Source organism: Taurulus bubalis (genome assembly GCF_910589615.1).
Source record: "Taurulus bubalis genome assembly, chromosome: 7".
Lineage (NCBI taxonomy): Eukaryota > Metazoa > Chordata > Actinopteri > Perciformes > Cottidae > Taurulus > Taurulus bubalis.
In genome coordinates this window covers 12,577,272-12,595,066 of record NC_136595.1, presented here as the reverse complement: position 1 = coordinate 12,595,066, position 17,795 = coordinate 12,577,272, and the positions used below count along the sequence as shown (strand labels likewise).

The 17,795-nt window shown below is 41.0% G+C and overlaps 1 protein-coding gene across 1 annotated transcript in view; it reads right to left on the bottom strand.

The window, feature by feature from the left end:
* Window positions 1-16,478: 16,478 nt before the first annotated feature.
* The window catches only part of ror1 (receptor tyrosine kinase-like orphan receptor 1), a gene marked incomplete at both ends in the record, with an annotated part of 106,385 nt that continues 105,068 nt past the window's right edge, over window positions 16,479-17,795 (bottom strand). Inside the window, 2 exons of the mRNA XM_079221279.1 lie at window positions 16,479-17,181; window positions 17,349-17,713. Of these exons, the coding sequence (XP_079077405.1) occupies window positions 16,479-17,181; window positions 17,349-17,713 (1,068 nt within the window). The remainder of the gene's footprint in view (window positions 17,182-17,348; window positions 17,714-17,795) is intronic.

The window sequence follows — 17,795 nt, the reverse complement described above, 5'->3', positions numbered from 1 at the left end:
GGCAACATGAATCTTTGAAGTGTTTGCCCCCCCCCCCTTTCTACAGCTGGATAGAAGAACCAGATCTGCTCTGCTCTCTCCTCAGTTTTCATTCTGCCCCCTCCCTCCGCTCACTCTTTCATTCCCTTTGCAACATCAAAAAATTCTCTTTGAAGACTTAAGCCGATTCCAAGTCAAACCCAGAGCTATTTCTGGCTCTATTCAAGACGGAGGCTGTGGCTTTGTGCAGCGCTGTGTTTGACATGTGTGTGTGTGTGTGTGTGTGTGAGACCGAAAGAAATATGAATCAGTGTGAATGTCTATGAAAGATGTGTGTGGAAAAACCTAAAGGAGATAGGTATACAGGTCTACGTGTGTGTGTGTGTGTGTGTGTGTGTGTGTGTGTGTGTGTGTGTGTGTGTGTGTGTGTGGCAACACACACATAAACAAACTGTGTGATTATAAAGCTGCATGCTGGTCGGGATCAATAATGAGAAATGTTGTTTCATGTGTTTCAATATGTGTGCATTTGTGTGTGTGTGTGTGTGTGTGTGTGTGTGTGTGTGTGTGTGTGTGTGTGTGTGTGTGTGTGTGTTTATTGCCTGCATGTACAGACACAGACCTTTTAAAAAGAGATATCAAAAGAGAAGGAGGGGAGAGAGGAGATGAAAGGAGCAGAGGGGGAGGGGGACAGGAAGAGGGAGATGGGGGAGGTGAAGAAAAGAAGTGAGGAGCACTGAAACATGTTGTGTCATCATGGTTTCACACAGGTAAAGATACAATATTAATCTGCTCCAGTTTGTTATGTCCATTATTGTGTGCGTTATGTCCACACACAACTTTGGGCGACTGTGGCTCAGTGGTGAGCAGGGTCGTCCTTCAATCAGAAGATCTGTGGTTCGATCCCCGGCTTCGCTAGCCCATGTGTCCTTGAGCAAGACACTTAACCCCAAATTGCTCCTGTAGCTGCGCCTACGGTGTGTGAATGGTTGATAATTCTGATGTGGCACCTTGCGTGGTAACTCCTCTCATCAGTGTGTGAATGATGTCATGTAACGCTAAAGTAGACGGAAGACTAGAAAAGTGCTATACGGGTCCACTTAACTCTACACCCACACATCTGTGATTTACAAAGTCTAGCGTCAATCCTACACATTTAAATGAGGCCCAGTTTTATTTTGAGAGTAATTTGGTGTCAGTCCTAATATGTATACATCTGAAGCTTACGGTAATTGTAACACCCTGTTAATTCCATGTGTGTGTCTCCTGATTGTTCATCCCCTTCACCTGCTCTCAGCCACGCCCCTGCCTCCCATGTGTGGGTCTCTCCAGGGTTTCCTGATTGGTCATCCCCTTCACCTGCTTTCCATGTGTTTGTCTTCTGATTTATCGTTCCATACACCTCATATATATACGCCTCATATATATACTCCCCAGATTGTCTTTGTCCCTTGTTCAGCAATAGTATCCAGTGTCAGTGTGCTCTTGGTTTGTGACTTTGCCTCATCCTTGGTTTTTGAGCTTTGCCTTTGTTTGCCTTTCTGGACTGACCCCTGTGTATGACCTTTTTCCCCAGTAAAAGACCTTCCCTTGGCCTCACCTCGACTCCAGTGTCTTCCTCTGCTTCTGAGTCTTTGCTCTACCACCCAACCGTGACAGTAATAAAGGATGGATTAGATAGAATAGCCCACGAAAGAAGCCCATAATGAATTTGGTAGTTTAAATGAATAGTTCAACATTTTAGGAGATGCACTAATGGACAATCCTCATCGAAAGGTTTTTCAGAAGTGTTTTTTCTACTTCTCAAGAAACAGATACACTTCTATTTGATTAAATGTATTGATTCACGCTGGCTGGTCAAAACATGTGTGTCTGACAGATACTTTAAGTCCATTTTAGGCAACGTTAGGGAAGCATAATCTGTCTAGAGAACTGTTTCAATCACCCAAATATCCCACTGTTTTGCTGACAGACAGAGACATTTACCAAAGAGTGTGCAATTAATGACAGAACGCTCCCACGCCACTCACGGCTCACTTCTAGTAGGAATCCCCATTATTATTTATGAAACAATTTATCAGATGGCAGGCTGTACAAATTACTATATATATATATATATATATATATATATATATATATATATATATATATATATATATATATATATATAACTCCTTGTATTTTACATGAATTAATTAATTCAGTGATATAGATGGAGATGCTGGATACGTTGCTATTTGTAATAGATAAATAAGGCTACTTTGTATCAAAATGTGATGCCTCCATCATTCAAGAGTCCATTGAGCAGTTATAGATGCTGAATCTCCCTTATACACATGTAAAACAGCTTGCTCTCTATTGGCTGTATGAAGACAACTTGAAACGGCATTGGAGGCGGGATCCCGTTCATTCCAATGAAAGTTGCTCAGTGGTGCAATGTATTGCAGACTAAAACCTAATTCCCTCTTAATTACGTCATACTGTCTTATATTAAGCATATCTCCCCAAGAGCTCAGCTCTCTCTGCCTCCCATTAAAACCAGCCTTCAGCTTTACAGCCAATGGCGTCAGAAGCGAAGTCGGGCATGCCGTGGAATCCAGCCTTCAGCTTTACAGCCAGTGTTGACAGAAGCAAAGTCATAAAGTTAGGCCATCAACTGGTAATTTACAACAGAGGCAGAAAGACACACGCACAAGGTCATGTATCTACCAGCGGAACGTGTCTATCCTAATCTGAACTTCATTCAGTATCTCTCTCTCTTGCTAGCGATGTGTGTGTGTGTGTGTCTATTGATCTTCTCATCTAACTCTTGGCAAGAAACAGGTATAGGCATATTTCCAAAACTAGTCCTTTATCAAATTCATTATTTGGGCTTTGATGCAGGCTAATCAACCTATTTTTGTTCTAATTTTAGAAAGTGCATACTTCAGATGCATATTAGCCTGTTGTCTGCTAAATAAATATGCAGCTACAGCCAGCAGTCGATTAGTTTATTTTAATTTAGAGAAAAACACAACTTTTTATACGGATTAAACAGACAGGCAAGTGTTTTCTCCCCTTTTCCAGTCTTTCTGCAAAGCTACGCTAACTATCGGCTAACTGCAGCTTCTCATATTTACTGCACAGACACGTGACTTGTTGTGATCTTCTCATCTGACTCTTGGCAAGAAACCGAATAAGCATTTCCCAAAATGTCAAACTAACACAGGACATTGCAGTCTCTTTGAATACTGCAAAAGACATCCATCCACACCTTTATCACCAGGAAACGGGAGAGCGATCATAATCACACATCTGATCTCGACAGCGATTCTGCACAGAGGAGTTGAAAGAGACCTTGAGCCTAATGTGCACAACACACTCACCGCCTTTAATCCAAATCAGGACTTTTCCACAAAGGCAGTTTTGTTGAGACTGCAGTATTGCATCGCTCACAGCGTAAGAGAGGGGTGATAAAAGCATTTCTCAGAGCACAGCACTGTATGGATGTCTCACTGCCAGCTACACAAAGCCAAACCTCCCTCAAAGCATTCTTAAATTAATTTGCTAAAATGGATGACTTCTGTTACCACAGAGTTACTGCAGAATTCCACCCTAAACAAGAATTCCCATGCAATATTTTTTATTTGGGAATCAAAACAAACGCTGTTGTTGGAGTCCAGCTCTGATATGTAATCATCATCGCTGACTCTGTTTTGTTTCCCTCGTCTCAGATAAGTTCACTTCATGTTCACAAACTCTGATTAAAGGTTCCGAAGAGGATCATGAGGCAGCATTCAGCCTTCGGGTGGATATATCCTTTGATGGCACTGGTGGATTCCTCCACCATGACAAGATGTATTGTACTGTAAAATGTCATGTAGAGTTTAGGCCATCCACTATACAATTAAGTCTTTCTTTCATCACTGGCATAGTCCATGCGTATTCTCACTGGGTGGTCTCATCCTCATTTATTGTACAAGACATGCAGATTAACAAAGTCTTAATTTAAAACAAAAGAAAATGAGAAATAATTTGGTAAAGTAAAAAAAACAAAACATTGAGCAATGTACATCAACAAAAAAAGCATTGAGCAATGTATAACACTGCATGTTGTACATTGCTCAATGCCTATATATTTTTTTCAATTTGTTTTCTTTTCTGTTTATTGTTATTTTCTTTTTGTCAGATTGCTTGATTGTTTAGTCTATAAAATGTCAGAAAAATACCCATTGACATTTTAAAGTTGCCCAAGACCAGGAGTGATTTATTTTACTTAGAAATATTTAATTTACGTTGAGAAAAGCAGCAAAATGTCATATTTGGAAGGCGAAAACAGAGAATGGTTGACATTTTTACCTGATAAATTACATATATCTCCAGGACACAATGCCACTAGAGAAACTTGTCCACACATGAACTTATGTGTATGGAAGTAATGTGTCTTTAATATCTAATCTGCAGATAATTTTAGTTTAGTTTTGTCTATGAAGAATATGCTTTGTTTTGTAAGTGAAGTGGACCAGGACATTTTATGTATATGATTAATTGACATTTGAGAGTGACCCAGAATCTCCAGGATCCCGGGACCTGACCGACCTCCCCCTGCTGCCTCAGGCCAGGAGGGGCCCCAGCATGGAGAGAGATCTTAGACTTTAAGGCTGAGTGGAACCAGACTCGGGGGTTTTGTTGGAAAGGAGTTGAAGTGGAGAGGGGGAAGTGAATAAAGAGCAGCAGGCCTTGCCCTTGGAGCCCCACCACCGACACACGCAGATGGAAAGCATTAGACGTCCATTCCAGCACAACACAGATTCCACAGCATGGATGGATTATTAGATATAGAGTTTGCGTGGAGTGGCAAGAGATGGGAGGAGAAAAGAGGAAGGAGTGCAGGGTAAGAGATTGAGAGGAGAGGGGAGAGTGAACAGGGGGAGGAAGAAAAGGAGGGGGAGGAAGAAAAGGAGAAGGGTAAAGGAGCAGATTCATTTCAAACAACTAAAGCATGTTGCATATACACAGTGATATTTCTGAGCTAATTTAATTAAGTTTAGGTGGATGCAAGGACAATACAGAATACCTATGTAGGAAACTGACCGTCTCATTTTTCTGAATTGTCAGTGAAGGAGGCAAAATCATTGCATGATTTAGTGGACACAAAGCGCTAATACTCTTGTAATATATTTGTTTTTCACTGTCTGTGTTCAGCTTTTCAACACTATTTAGATCTTTTACCAGCGTGGCATTCCTCCATGGTGCCTTTTCTTAATAGTGGGGGGAAATAGCATCATTAACATGATTATTTTTAGGACTCAAATCATCCTCAAGATCATTGACTGAGACACAAGTGGGGCAGGTGTACCGTGTGTAAGGGAAAGCCTGAATGAATGACGCACAATATTTACAGCTTGAATTCAACTGAAGTGCAACATTCCAATAAGGAGCTAATTTTCTCGAACACATACACTTGCATTGGAAATAATTATCAAACGAAATGCACCTCCTTTCTAAAGCCTGTTCATAAAACTGCACTAGGGAGGGGTTGACTCAATAAGATCTGCTGCATATATAATAATATAAACATAAAATCCATATGAAAGGAAGGAAGGTGAAATATGGAGACTGATCCATGAGCTGGTTGTTGACATGATGTTTTGTCTCTGTGGTGCTGAAGCTATCAGGGTGCATCCGCCTGGTCTATGGATGTCCCAGGCTGAACCTTAACGTGAGTACTTTAACTCCATGTCTGCTTGAGTGGAGGCCATCTGCCCTGAAAAGATGCGTGCACCCCCAGAACAGATTCAAGTTATGAACATAGTTGATCCCTTTCAGGCCGCAGGAGCCAAGTATTCAGTTGAGTCTACTGAACCTGTTGACCGCTTGCAATGGTCCACTAATAACAAATGTTGTGTGTAGTTTGTCCAGACAGTTAAATGGCTGAATTGAATCCTACTTTAGACCTCACAGTTCATTTATCAATTGATCAATTTTCTCTTATAATGCCACGGTCATGGACCATAGCATCTGGAATGGCGTCTCCCACAATGGGGAGTTTTTTCCTCTTTGCTCTACTGTAATACTCTCATGTCCAAATTGATCCAGAGCCAATCCCCAGGTCTGTCTCATGGAGTTATTATTGTTTCAAATCTGTTTTCCAGGTGTAATGTCGTAGGTGTGTGTTTTTGCCACCTTTGGCTGTGCAACAAATGTCCGGGAGTCAAAGTCGGTTGAGCTGAATCCATGACTTTTGCCTTCTGTGGGAGAACAGTCTAGCGCTCATCTTTTTGATCCCAGCAGGTAGAAATCCCATTGACAGCACATGGGATAGTAGTCTCAGAGAGTCCTTGGAAAGTTATGGTATCATTTAGAGTTAACGGTCTATTTAAATCTTCTCATGTTGAATTCTGATGAACAAACTCGCCTGCAGAAGACATTGTGTTTAGGAGTTTAGAAAACTCCAGTGCAAAATTCGAATCTTCTGTAACTATTTATGATCATTATATCTGTGCAATAAAAAGGCAGTTCAAAGTAGATGATCACAACCCAGAGCTATATCAAGTAAACCTCCTCAAAAATACTTTGTAGTTGGTTTCAGATTGCATTTCATGGCCTCAGCTCATTGTTTCGCTGTCCGGCCCACAACTTTACGGTTTTGGTTCTCTCTCATAACTCTCAGTTGTTTTGGGTGGAAGCAGGCAGCTGTTTTCAACAAAAAGCTCAGAAAAAAACATGTGTACACGACATGCTCAGTGCCGAAGAGGAAACAGACCCAGTAAGCAACTGAAGGGTAAACATGGCGCATTTAAGTCATACATTTCACTCAGGAGTTGAAACCAAAACAGAACTAAAAGTGAGTGAATACTAGACTCATGGCCAGAAGCATGACTCCAAATTAATGATAATGCTGCTCCATAACTGATTATTATATTGCAGGTTTAAGTGATCAAGATCTTGACTATAATTGTATCTGTATTTTTAGGAGATGATTTATCCAGACCACGCTACATTTATCATTCAGGGCTGAACTGCATAGCAATATCCTCTTAATTGAAGGGACAGTATATAAATATATTTACTTAAAATAAAACATGCTGTTTATATATATATATATATATCTTGTGGAGAAATATAGGTACACATCCTTCTTTGTGCACATGCGCCATTCATAGGTATGGTACTAGCTGTGGGCTATTTATGTTCTAAATACCAGAACTATTTATACATTACCTCTCTGTGCATAACACACACACTTTACGAAATGCACCATCTCTCAAGATATCTATCTCTTAACAACTAACAGAGGTTTAAATCTCAGTAAGGTCCACTCCAGTTTTTAAGTTGGAAACAGATCCTCAAGTTTTTTTGACTGACTGGAAAATGGTTTCTGTTGACCAACACTTTGTTGAAGTGAGATTACAACAACAATCTTATTTGCTTGCCACATCAACACTGTTCTCACAACATTTTCATGTTAAGCTGAAGTGGCTAATTTTGTCACAGAACATTGGCCATTTTTCTGAAGGGGTCATGTGATCCAAGTCCTGTGATGCATGAATGGAGAGAAGGAATGTGGATCCATCTTTTATTGTTTTCTTCCCGTCTTTCCAACTTTGCGGCATTCAAGTAGCAGACCGACAATGAAAAGGGCTGTTGATGTTTAAAACAGCTGAATTTGTTCAGCCTGAAGAGTGAGTTTCACAGCACCTGTACTACTACCAGTACTTCAGCAGATGATGTTACTGACAGGAAGTCAGGGATTGAATATTATGTTTGCAGCTTTGTGTGATTGTTTTTTAGACAACGCAAGGAGCAATGTCCTCCTTTCTGCCCACCACTTTGGTCAAGACTGAAATATCTCAACAAGTGTTTGATGGACTGCCATGACATTTTGTACAGTTATCACAGTCCTCAGAGGCTGAACCCTGTTGACTTTGGTGGTCCGCTGACTTTTCCTCTCGGGACATCAGGTCAAAATTGAGATTTTAAGTACTTAGGTTAAGGTTTATACCCAAATTCCCGGTTTTTGGTTCTATATCCATGTACACACTGACACTGAGGTTGCGAAGCGTGAAGGTTTGTGGTGGGAGGTTGAGGACAGTAGGTAAGTTTGGGGAACCCTGTACATTTGTGCAGTCACGTAGGTACTTTGTGTCTAGAAACATTAGGTTATTGGTCGGTGCTCCCTCTGTATTTGGTAGAACATTGTTTAGAGAAGCATGTGAAACCATTTTGTTTCTTTCTTTTCCAGAGGTAGTTTTGTTGTCTTAATTGTTATTTGTTTGACCACAACTGTGCCAACCTCTCCCACTTCATGGAGAACCTTTTGTTTTTTTGTTACCCACAACCACGTGGGTTTTTTTTTTTTCATGTGTTTGTGTTCCCCCCTGGACTGAAAAGGGGACGTAACGGCGCTTAGCAAATGTAGCATCTACAATAAGATGGTGAATGTGCTAAAATCTGCTAAACATCCGCATGTTATCATTGTCATTGTACGCATTTTAACCAGTGCTGTGCTAGTGTGGCTGCAGACCAATGTAACCAACCCACATTTTTGGTCCGTTTCTGTGAGATAGCCTTTGCGACCTGAACATTTTGGTGATAATTTTCTATGTCATAGTTTCTATTCTTTAAAGCATGGGTTGAGAGTACACACATGTGTGTCAAAGTGAATTTAAAAAGCTTCTCAAACCATCCTTGATGTCAACAGTCACTATTTCTCAGTTTCAAGTTATTTTTTATTCATATAAATCAAAAGATCTAAATAAGTTCCTCTGGAGAAAACTATTTGCATGAACCTGGAAGACGACTCTATAGGCCAGATGACCTATTCCAGCTGTGTCAAGCCCCCCGGGGGAACTTAAACAAGGCAGTGATAGTTCACTTGACGGCGTTCAAAGGCTTCACTTCACTTCCTCTCTTCAAGGTCAGTATGTGGCAGCATGGACAGCAGAGGTCAAGCGCTTGTCAGCCCCTCAACAAAAACAGCTCATGTTCCCCAACAATCAGGGGCTTGTTGGAGGTTTCCAGTGCCGCCATGACAGAGTGAGAGGACGGTGAAACTGTATCTTGCTCGCTGCCTCTCCCTCCCCTCAACATATATCTGTATCCCTTCCTCTCAGTCAGCAACCAGGAGTGCTCCATCATCCAGTTTTCTGCATCGTTACTGACCTGAAGATACTTCTATGCTTTTTTATACTTCTACTCCACAACATCAATAAGACAGCTGCAATTAATTTATTTGTTACTTTTGAGTTTAATAGTTTACATAAAAAACAGATGAAAATCATATCAGTACAATGCCACAAGTACATATAGCAGCATATAGCATTAAAACATATAGCATGACAATAGCTCCACTATAAAAGGAAACCGTGTGTGTAACATGATGCATTAGTAAAAATGTAATAACGTCATATATCATAATATATTGCTCACAGGGGCCATTATTCTGCAGAAAAAGTCATTTAACTTTGATACTTTAAAGCTACACACTGAGTACAGGGGCCCCTCAGGGCTGTGTGCTCAGTCCTCTGCTCTTCACATTGCTGACTCACGACTGCAGAACCAGCTACAGCACCAACCACATGGTCAAATTCGCAGACGACACAACACTGATAGGTCTCATCACCAAGGATGACGAGACCCTCTACAGGAAGGGGGTCAACCTTCTGACCACGTGGTGCGGAGACAACAACCTCCTGCTAAACAGCAGCAAGACCAAGGAGATTGTTGTTGACTTCCGGAAAGGCCACACTCAAATTCCTGGGGGTGGACATCAGTGAGGACCTCTCGTGGACAGCCAACACGACATCGCTGGCAAAGAAAGCCCAGAGGCGCCTCTACTTCCTCCGCAAGCTGAGGAAAGCAGGAAGCCCCCCATCCATCATGTGCACCTTTTACCGGGGCACCATCGAGAGCATCCTGACCAACTGCATCACTGTGTGGGGCGGAAGCTGCACAGACTACAACAGGAAAGCCCTGCAGCGCATAGTGAATGCAGCTGGAAGGATCATCGGTGACTCCTTGGATGCTGCTAAGGAGTCACAGTCATTTATTTATAGCCCTTCAGTCTTAATAGTTCCTAATTTATGTTGTCTATATGTTATATGTTTTTTTTTTTACTTTTAAACAGTTTTTTGCACTTTATTATTATTATTATTATCACTATTGCACAATTCTCTATATGTTGGACAGAAGAGAAACATACTTTCGATTTTCTGCATGTTTGCACATTGCACAAAGTTGACAATAAAACTGACTTTGACTTTGACTTTGACTACTACAAGGAACTTTCAATTTGTGTTGATGTTGGTTGTCCATGTGGACACAAGCGTCAGTGTTTACATTGCACCAGAATCCCTTTAGGAAACTCTCATTTACATGTCCTGGCCTAAGGAGAAGCCGCCCACCTCCTGCTGGAGCCCTGACTCAGATCCCAGACGGCAGCGATTCCAGATCTGGGTCCGTCTGTGACGGGTCGCTTCCAGAGTCTGGTGAACTTTCATGATTTGATCTGATTGTGCATGTAATCCCACCTGCTGGAACCGATGAGTATTAAGAACAACCAGCCGAGGTTTTGATTAATAAATAATCGTCTCGCTGATACTCTTGTTTACTTACGTAGGTCATATAGAGGCAACAGTATTACATTTAGATTGTTTTACAACCAGTCAAAAGTTCCTCACATTAACTTGAAGTATATTTTGTTGATAATGCATCTGTATTTTCTAGGATTTTAATAATAAATACCGACTGAATGAATAGTTACTTGCGTTAAGATGTAGCTATTCTTTCCTTATATTCAAGCATTACTTTTCATTGATAAATGACTGAAATTAATCATTTATTTTGAACTGTTGAACTACTAATCAATTAATTGATAATGTTCTCCTACATTCAATCACGTATATTGACTCTCAAATAGTTTCGTGAAACCTGGTGACAGGTACTCTCATACTATTTCTAGCAACAAAAACACTATTTTGCATAAATTGAGTGAAATCCCCAGTCTGACTTTGATTTCCCTTCCTTCCACTCTCCTCCTGACCCTCAGTGAGCCCAGATGAAGCCAGATCACTCTCCCCTAACTCACTGTTTACAAATTGTGTCCAGAAGGACCTCACAGTAAAGCCCCAGTGATCCCTCTGCTTTATGCTGTACTGTTAAACCACGCACAATCCCCACCAGCCATTCAATGCACTTTACCTGCAGCCATCTCCTTCCACCCTTTATCCATCCATCCCTCTCTCTTAAAGCCAAAATGCACACTTGTTCTCTTCTTTGGCCTCTGCTTTGCTTTCAAAGCCCATTACAGCCCATTACTCCCTGAACCTAAGAGGCGTAATGAGGCTCCTCTAAAAGAGAGTGCCCTCGGGGATCTACTGACTTGGGAGTGGTCGTCCTCAGTTACACGGTCTGGTCGCAGTATATTACCCCCTATTTTAGCATCGGGATGGGACACACCCATCCCCACTGCATCAATCAGAGTGGGAGACTGGTCTGTAGTAGTGAAATATAACTAGAATATTTACTCCACTTGCACAATTATGGGGTACTTGAGTTGAGTATTTTGCCCTTTACTGTATACTTGTACCTTCTACATTTCAGAGGGAAACATTGTTACTTTTTACTCAACCTTTTATGTCCGGCATACAATTGTGAACTACTATGCAAGTATGTATTTTACATAATAATTTATCTAATAAAATGCATTACTAAAGATTAAACCAGTGGTTCCCTCTCATTTCGAATTGTGACTCTTAGCAGCACCATTAGTGATTTCCACTTTTTTCCTTCTTTCTTACCCATTTTATCAACTCATGACCCCTCAGATTTATGTCATGACCCTTTCAAGGGGGCACCATCTCGGTTGGGATTTAGTATATGTTGATATATGTCTGTAATTTTACATGAAGGACTTGAATACTAAATGACAAAAAAAAGAGAATACTTTATTAGGTTAAATTAAGCTTTTCCTTCAAGGTAATTCATATTTCCCTGTGGTAAGTATCAGAAGGTTTCCACAGAAAACATTTAAACAACAGTTTGAGAATCATATATGTACAAATATCTAATATTTCACAAAACAGCAAAGATTTAAGAAAAATAATACATGTTAAAAGTCTATAAACAACGTCGCAACATCTAGATCAGGAACCCCTGAACTAAACTACATTTGTGGCGACAGGTGGAAGAAATGATGGAGCAACAACAAATAGATGCAAAGGCAGAAAATAAACTAATACAATTCTACAGTTTGACATATTTTCTCACACAGATCAGGAGAGGTGATAATCCGACTAGGGAGCACATAACCATCGCCTCGAACACATGGTTATAACAATATCCCCTGGTTAGTTTTTCTTCCAACAACACACTCGGTGCTGTATAAAACTGAACACAATTCATAATTAAAAGCAGAAACCTAGGATATTTTATGTCACGCATTAATCCAGAATTATATTAATTTCTAAATAACTTTTTCCACACACTTCTTCCTGCTGCCAGCAGGTGGGGCTTTGCCTGAAGGTTTGCTCACCAGCTTTTTCAGGAGCTCCAGAGAAGAAGGCAGTGAGTTTAAAACAATTAAGAAAAAAGCAAAGGAACATTGAGGTTTAGAATATGATGGATATGGATGAATTTGGCTGAATCTAATTGAAAATAAGTCTTTTTTTTTTTTTTTTTTTACATATACCCAAGTTATAAATAGGTTTAGTGTGGCTTCATAATGCATTTAAATGAGTCTCTGCTGATATCAATCAGGTCCTGAATACCTTGAAATACGGCCTTGAACGTTTTGTCAATGAATTGATTAGTTGATCAACAACAATTCTGATAACTGATTAATAATTTGGTTCATTATTATTTTTTAAAGCTAAATGAGAGAAATCAAAACAAATGGTGCTTTTGAGGTCTACAACATTGAGAAACTCATATTTTTGGATTCTGGACTCTTTTGGAATTTAGACTGTTTTGTTTTTTATGTTAAATTTTCAACAAAATAATGAATTGGAACCCTAATAAAGGTTAGTCATTCAAAAGTTGTTAAACAGCTGTTTATGCATAAGCTCGACCTCTAAAATCATAGGTTCTCACCCAGATGTCTTGAAGGCTCACGCCTCGCACCATGAAAGAGCTCCATATTTTTTCAGTAGTGATGAGTTAATTTACTTAATAATAATTATGGAGTTTAAAAAATATATATATTTTGTAATTTAGGTAAGCAAAAATCAAATTACTTTAATTGTAATTATAATAAAGGAATGTTTAACATGTTTTGTGTGGTGATTTAGACATGCAGTTTTGCTTTTATGAATAAACCTTAATTACAAGAGGACCCTGTGCACAAATATTTATGCACAGCAATGAAATGTGTTGGCATACTGTACATAATCACAGCCACGCTGATGCACTTTAAGCTGTTTGGCTCCTTCGATGTGAAAAATGAGAGTTTGAGCAAGAAATGAGAGTAAACACACACACGGTGACACACAGACTTCTACAAAAATAATGTTTCCATCTTTTGGCTAATTCTAGCTGGACTAATATTATTTCCAGCTGTTATGAGGCTCAAACCAACATGAATCAAACAGCTGAGTGGCACCACCACCTGGTCACCAATAGTTACTGCAGTTATAAGGCACATAAATAAAAGACAATCCACAGAAATGGTGCTTTAGTGACTCCTGGTGGATTCATACCACCATTATTATTGTGTTTACCAAGCCAACACTTACTTGAAAACACATACAACAAATGAATGTTCTCGTTGACTCCAAGGTAAACCAAACAACATCATTTAATAAATGGGTTTGCAATACAAAACATCTGTGCAAAAATGTTCAGACAAAATACAAAGACAAGGCCTCTCTTGGTCAAAAGGATAATCATGTAAACCTTCTTAATAGGTATAAACTGTTATTGAATTATACATTTACTTTTTTTAACGGACTTGAATAAAAAGGCACAACAATGTTTTTTGTTTTGTTTTGCCAAATACAAAAATACCTAGACTTGATAAAGATTCACAGTCTTGTGTACAAGTGGTTTTGCACGGCTATGTTAGTACACATGAATCCTTATATGCTGGATGGAGGTCAAGTGTACAAACTCAGATGTCAAGGTAGCTTGATTTGCTTCAGAGGAACAAAAAAGCTAGAGAGACAAAAGACAGAAATGAAATACAAAATGAAAGAGAAAATTAACTTAAAATTAGTCAAATAATCTTGTACTGGATTTGACAAAAGGGAACAACACGTGCTTCTGTTGATCATAGTTGGTTTGAATAAATTATCAGTCTCATAATATTCTGGTTTATGATCATTTTATTCTGCAGGGAATTGGAGCAGCTGCTTTTGTTGTAGTGAAATCAGGTAGTAAGTGTTTAAGGGGACATTAACTAAATAATGAACAGTCTTGTCTATCTATATTCCACAAATGTCAACTCAAAAACGTTACCATTAGAAAAATGCTCTACAGGCAACAAGCCATCTCAAGTCCGCTTCATGCTCGGCTCATCAGAGAGATGCTATCAGCGTACACTTGTGCCATACTAGATGTGTGTTTGGTTAGTTAATACATCCGATTGATAGAGTGATAAAAAGTGCAACATGTACAGTCTGGGACGCTTTTACAACCATTCAACACCAATGATTGTCTACTACACAGCAGGTACTGAAGGTAACTAAGACACAGACTGATATGTTACTGCAGTGGGTTCTGTGATTTTCTTATAACAAAAGAGTCATATTTACTTTACTTTGTTTCTAATAAACCATCAACAAATATGAAACAGCTGGGGCATCCATTGTGTGATTATAGGACTGAAAATTAATAATCATCTTTATCTTTTTCTTTTAAAAGTTGCACTTACCCTTGTTGGGATCAAGTACAGTTGTTTATGGATCATTTACCAATATAGAACCAAATGAAATCAACATAAATAAATGTCTCTGTACGCGATGTTGCAGTCTGAACCCAATGAAAATAATACTTTTTAAGGTCAGACGTTCTTCTGTTCAGGCACAAAGAGGCCATGAATGTAAGCATCAATCGTTTTTGTTTATGTACATGAGGCTGGTTTTTGGAATGGCAACATTATCTATATTGAGCCTCATGTGTTTTAACCCTCCCTGCTTTGAGGACTTTCACTCCTCCATGCCTTGAAAGGTGATTTCTGCACAACACAGATGCTGAAAAACAGGAAAGGAAAGGACAAAGACATAAAGAAAGCCCTGTGAATACAATTCCTTCAAAATTCAAATACTGGAAAAACTCTCCCATAGTTTTCTTTTTTTACTCCATACCCAATTTACAATTACAAAATGTTCTTTTCTGAGGGTGAAATTGTAGCTTTACATGAGTGACAGTACCCCAGCCCTGCGTGGTGAGTGCAGTGTGTGTGCCCTGAGACGGGTCCAGTTCAGCTGTGGAGGATATGTGGTTTCATTTGTAGATCTGTAGGGGATCCTCTGCAGTCAGCTTTTGAAGTTAGATGCCATGTCTGCCATGTTTTATTTTCCAATCTGAAGGACTCCCCGCTTCCTTGTTTCTCGGCCTTGGAAGCTGTGTACTGAAATTTGAAAAAGGCAAAGAGGCCTGCGTCCATGTTGCAGATAGTCCATGTTGCAGATAGTCTAATTGAGGTTGCACAAAAAACATTCAGGTCTCATTTCCAAAAGGATTTTGTGTGATAATGCCTGGACGAGTACGCTAGCCAACTTATCGCCTGTATCTGTTATAGTTGGAAGTCCAGCCGTCACATAGTCGTTACCTGTCTGCAATACGTGGAACCCAAAAGGCCGCCAGTACGCCTTGTATACTGGTATATTTGAGCAGTTCGGTGTTGGTCTTCTCATCAAAAGCTGCTCAATTTCTCGTTTGTTCTCATTGCTGTTCCCATTTTTGTTTGCTTGGTTTATCACTTACTAAATGTAGTTTATTTTACTGTACAAGCAAACGCACAGCACACATTTTTGTTCTCATACGCCAAGTAACAAGCAAGTCGCACCACCGCTGAAAGGCACCTAAAGATCACGGTGTCAGTGTTTCCTTCACATCCTGCATGAAACAGTCCGGTAACTCAGTTGTTCACACAGGAACGTTTTGTCCGACTGTGACACAAACCATTTCTTAGGAAGTAGGATGGACTTTTTCACTTTTAAAATCTATTCCTTAATAAAAAAGGTTCTTGTTCTTGAATATATATCTTTGTATTTCACTCATTCTTTCATGACGTATGTACCGTATTTACACAGAGGTTAAAATAATAACACAACATATTCAAAACCTTGGTGGAAAGTACACATGCTTTAAACAATAAGGCATTAAAAAGTCAGACAGCTGTGGATATACTTGTGTAGCCGCGGCAGTGTTTCTTGCACACTCAAATGTGCGTTCAGGCCAGTTTCTGTTGGGTCTCCATGTGACTGGAGTAGAACCGTTAGACTGGGTCCCTGTGTTAGAGGCTAAACTTCTCAAATGTGGGCCCCGAGCAGAAAGAATGTGAGTATCTCTCCGTCTACCTACAGGTCTGCGGTGATGATCGAATCGTTGTACATTAGTACGTCAGACTCCGTGGCGAGCAGCGCCTTTTGTGATGCGTGGTCCAGTTGTCCCATTCCCTTCTGGCAAACTTGTCCGTACAGCTGAACCTGCCCTCCGCTGTTCCCCGGCATGATGCAGTGGGAGAGCAGCGGCGTGTTGGCGTCATGGTTGGAGCCCGTGGTGGAAGGCACTCCGCTGACGTGACCCGTGCTGGTGGAGCCGCTGGCGCTGCTGGGTGAGCGGCTTTTGGGAGGTGGCAGGTGATGCTGGATGACTCTGGTCGGTGGGGCCGGGGCAGGGAAGTGGGCCGGAAAGGCTGCGTATCCTGGTGGGATAGGGTATCCGTTGACGGGGATAAAGCGCTGGTGGGTTTGTGTCACAGCCATGGGGGCCCAGGCTTGAATAGGGGCCATCTGGCCCGGAGAGGGAATAGCCTGGGCCGGGTAGAGGTACCCTGCAGCCGCGGCGGCAGCAGCGTAGCGGGGGTTGCTGAGGTTGCTCACGGGGCTGGCGCTCAGCGAGGTGGTCTGGGTGGTGGCGTTGCCTCCACCACCAGAGGGCGTGCTGGAGCTGGCGTGGGATGACAGCCCCTCCCAGGCTCGCAGCCGGAGGTGGATGTCCTTGAAACGCGTCCGACGTGTTGGTCCCTCCTGCCAGCATTCAGTCATCAGACCATAAAACCTGAGAGACAACACAGTTAGTTAGTTATCGAGCAATTGTACGAATTTCCCTGATTGTCTTAACTTAACAAGGTGAAGATACAGTGACGTGTGTGAGCTTTGTACCACCAGTTGCACCATTTATGTCATCTTTAATATTGCTGATCAGCAATATTAACTTGAACATACCTTGGTGGACAGTCCTCGGGGCAGGGCAGTAGCTGCCTCTTTCTCACCATCTCCATCACTTCCTGGTTGGAGAAGCCGTAATAGGGCTGCAGACCGTAGCTGAAGATCTCCCACAGCACAACTCCGAACGACCAGATGTCCGAGTCGGAGCTGAACTTGCCGTAAGCGATGGCCTCTGGGGGCATCCAGCGGATGGGCAGCAGAGTTTTGGGCTGAAGGCAGTAGTAGTCTGAGGAGTAGATTGCTCTGGAGAGACCAAGGTCTGAGATCTTGATGTGGAGCTGTTCACCTACTAAAATGTTCCGAGCTGCAAGGTCTTTGTGGCTGTAAAAGTGGCTGGCCAAGTACTCCATTCCAGCCGCCACCTAGGTTTGATTAGTCAGAAAGAAAACTATCATTTAGGAGGAAGTAGCTGTAAAGTATGTAAGGTGGAACCAGAAACGGCAC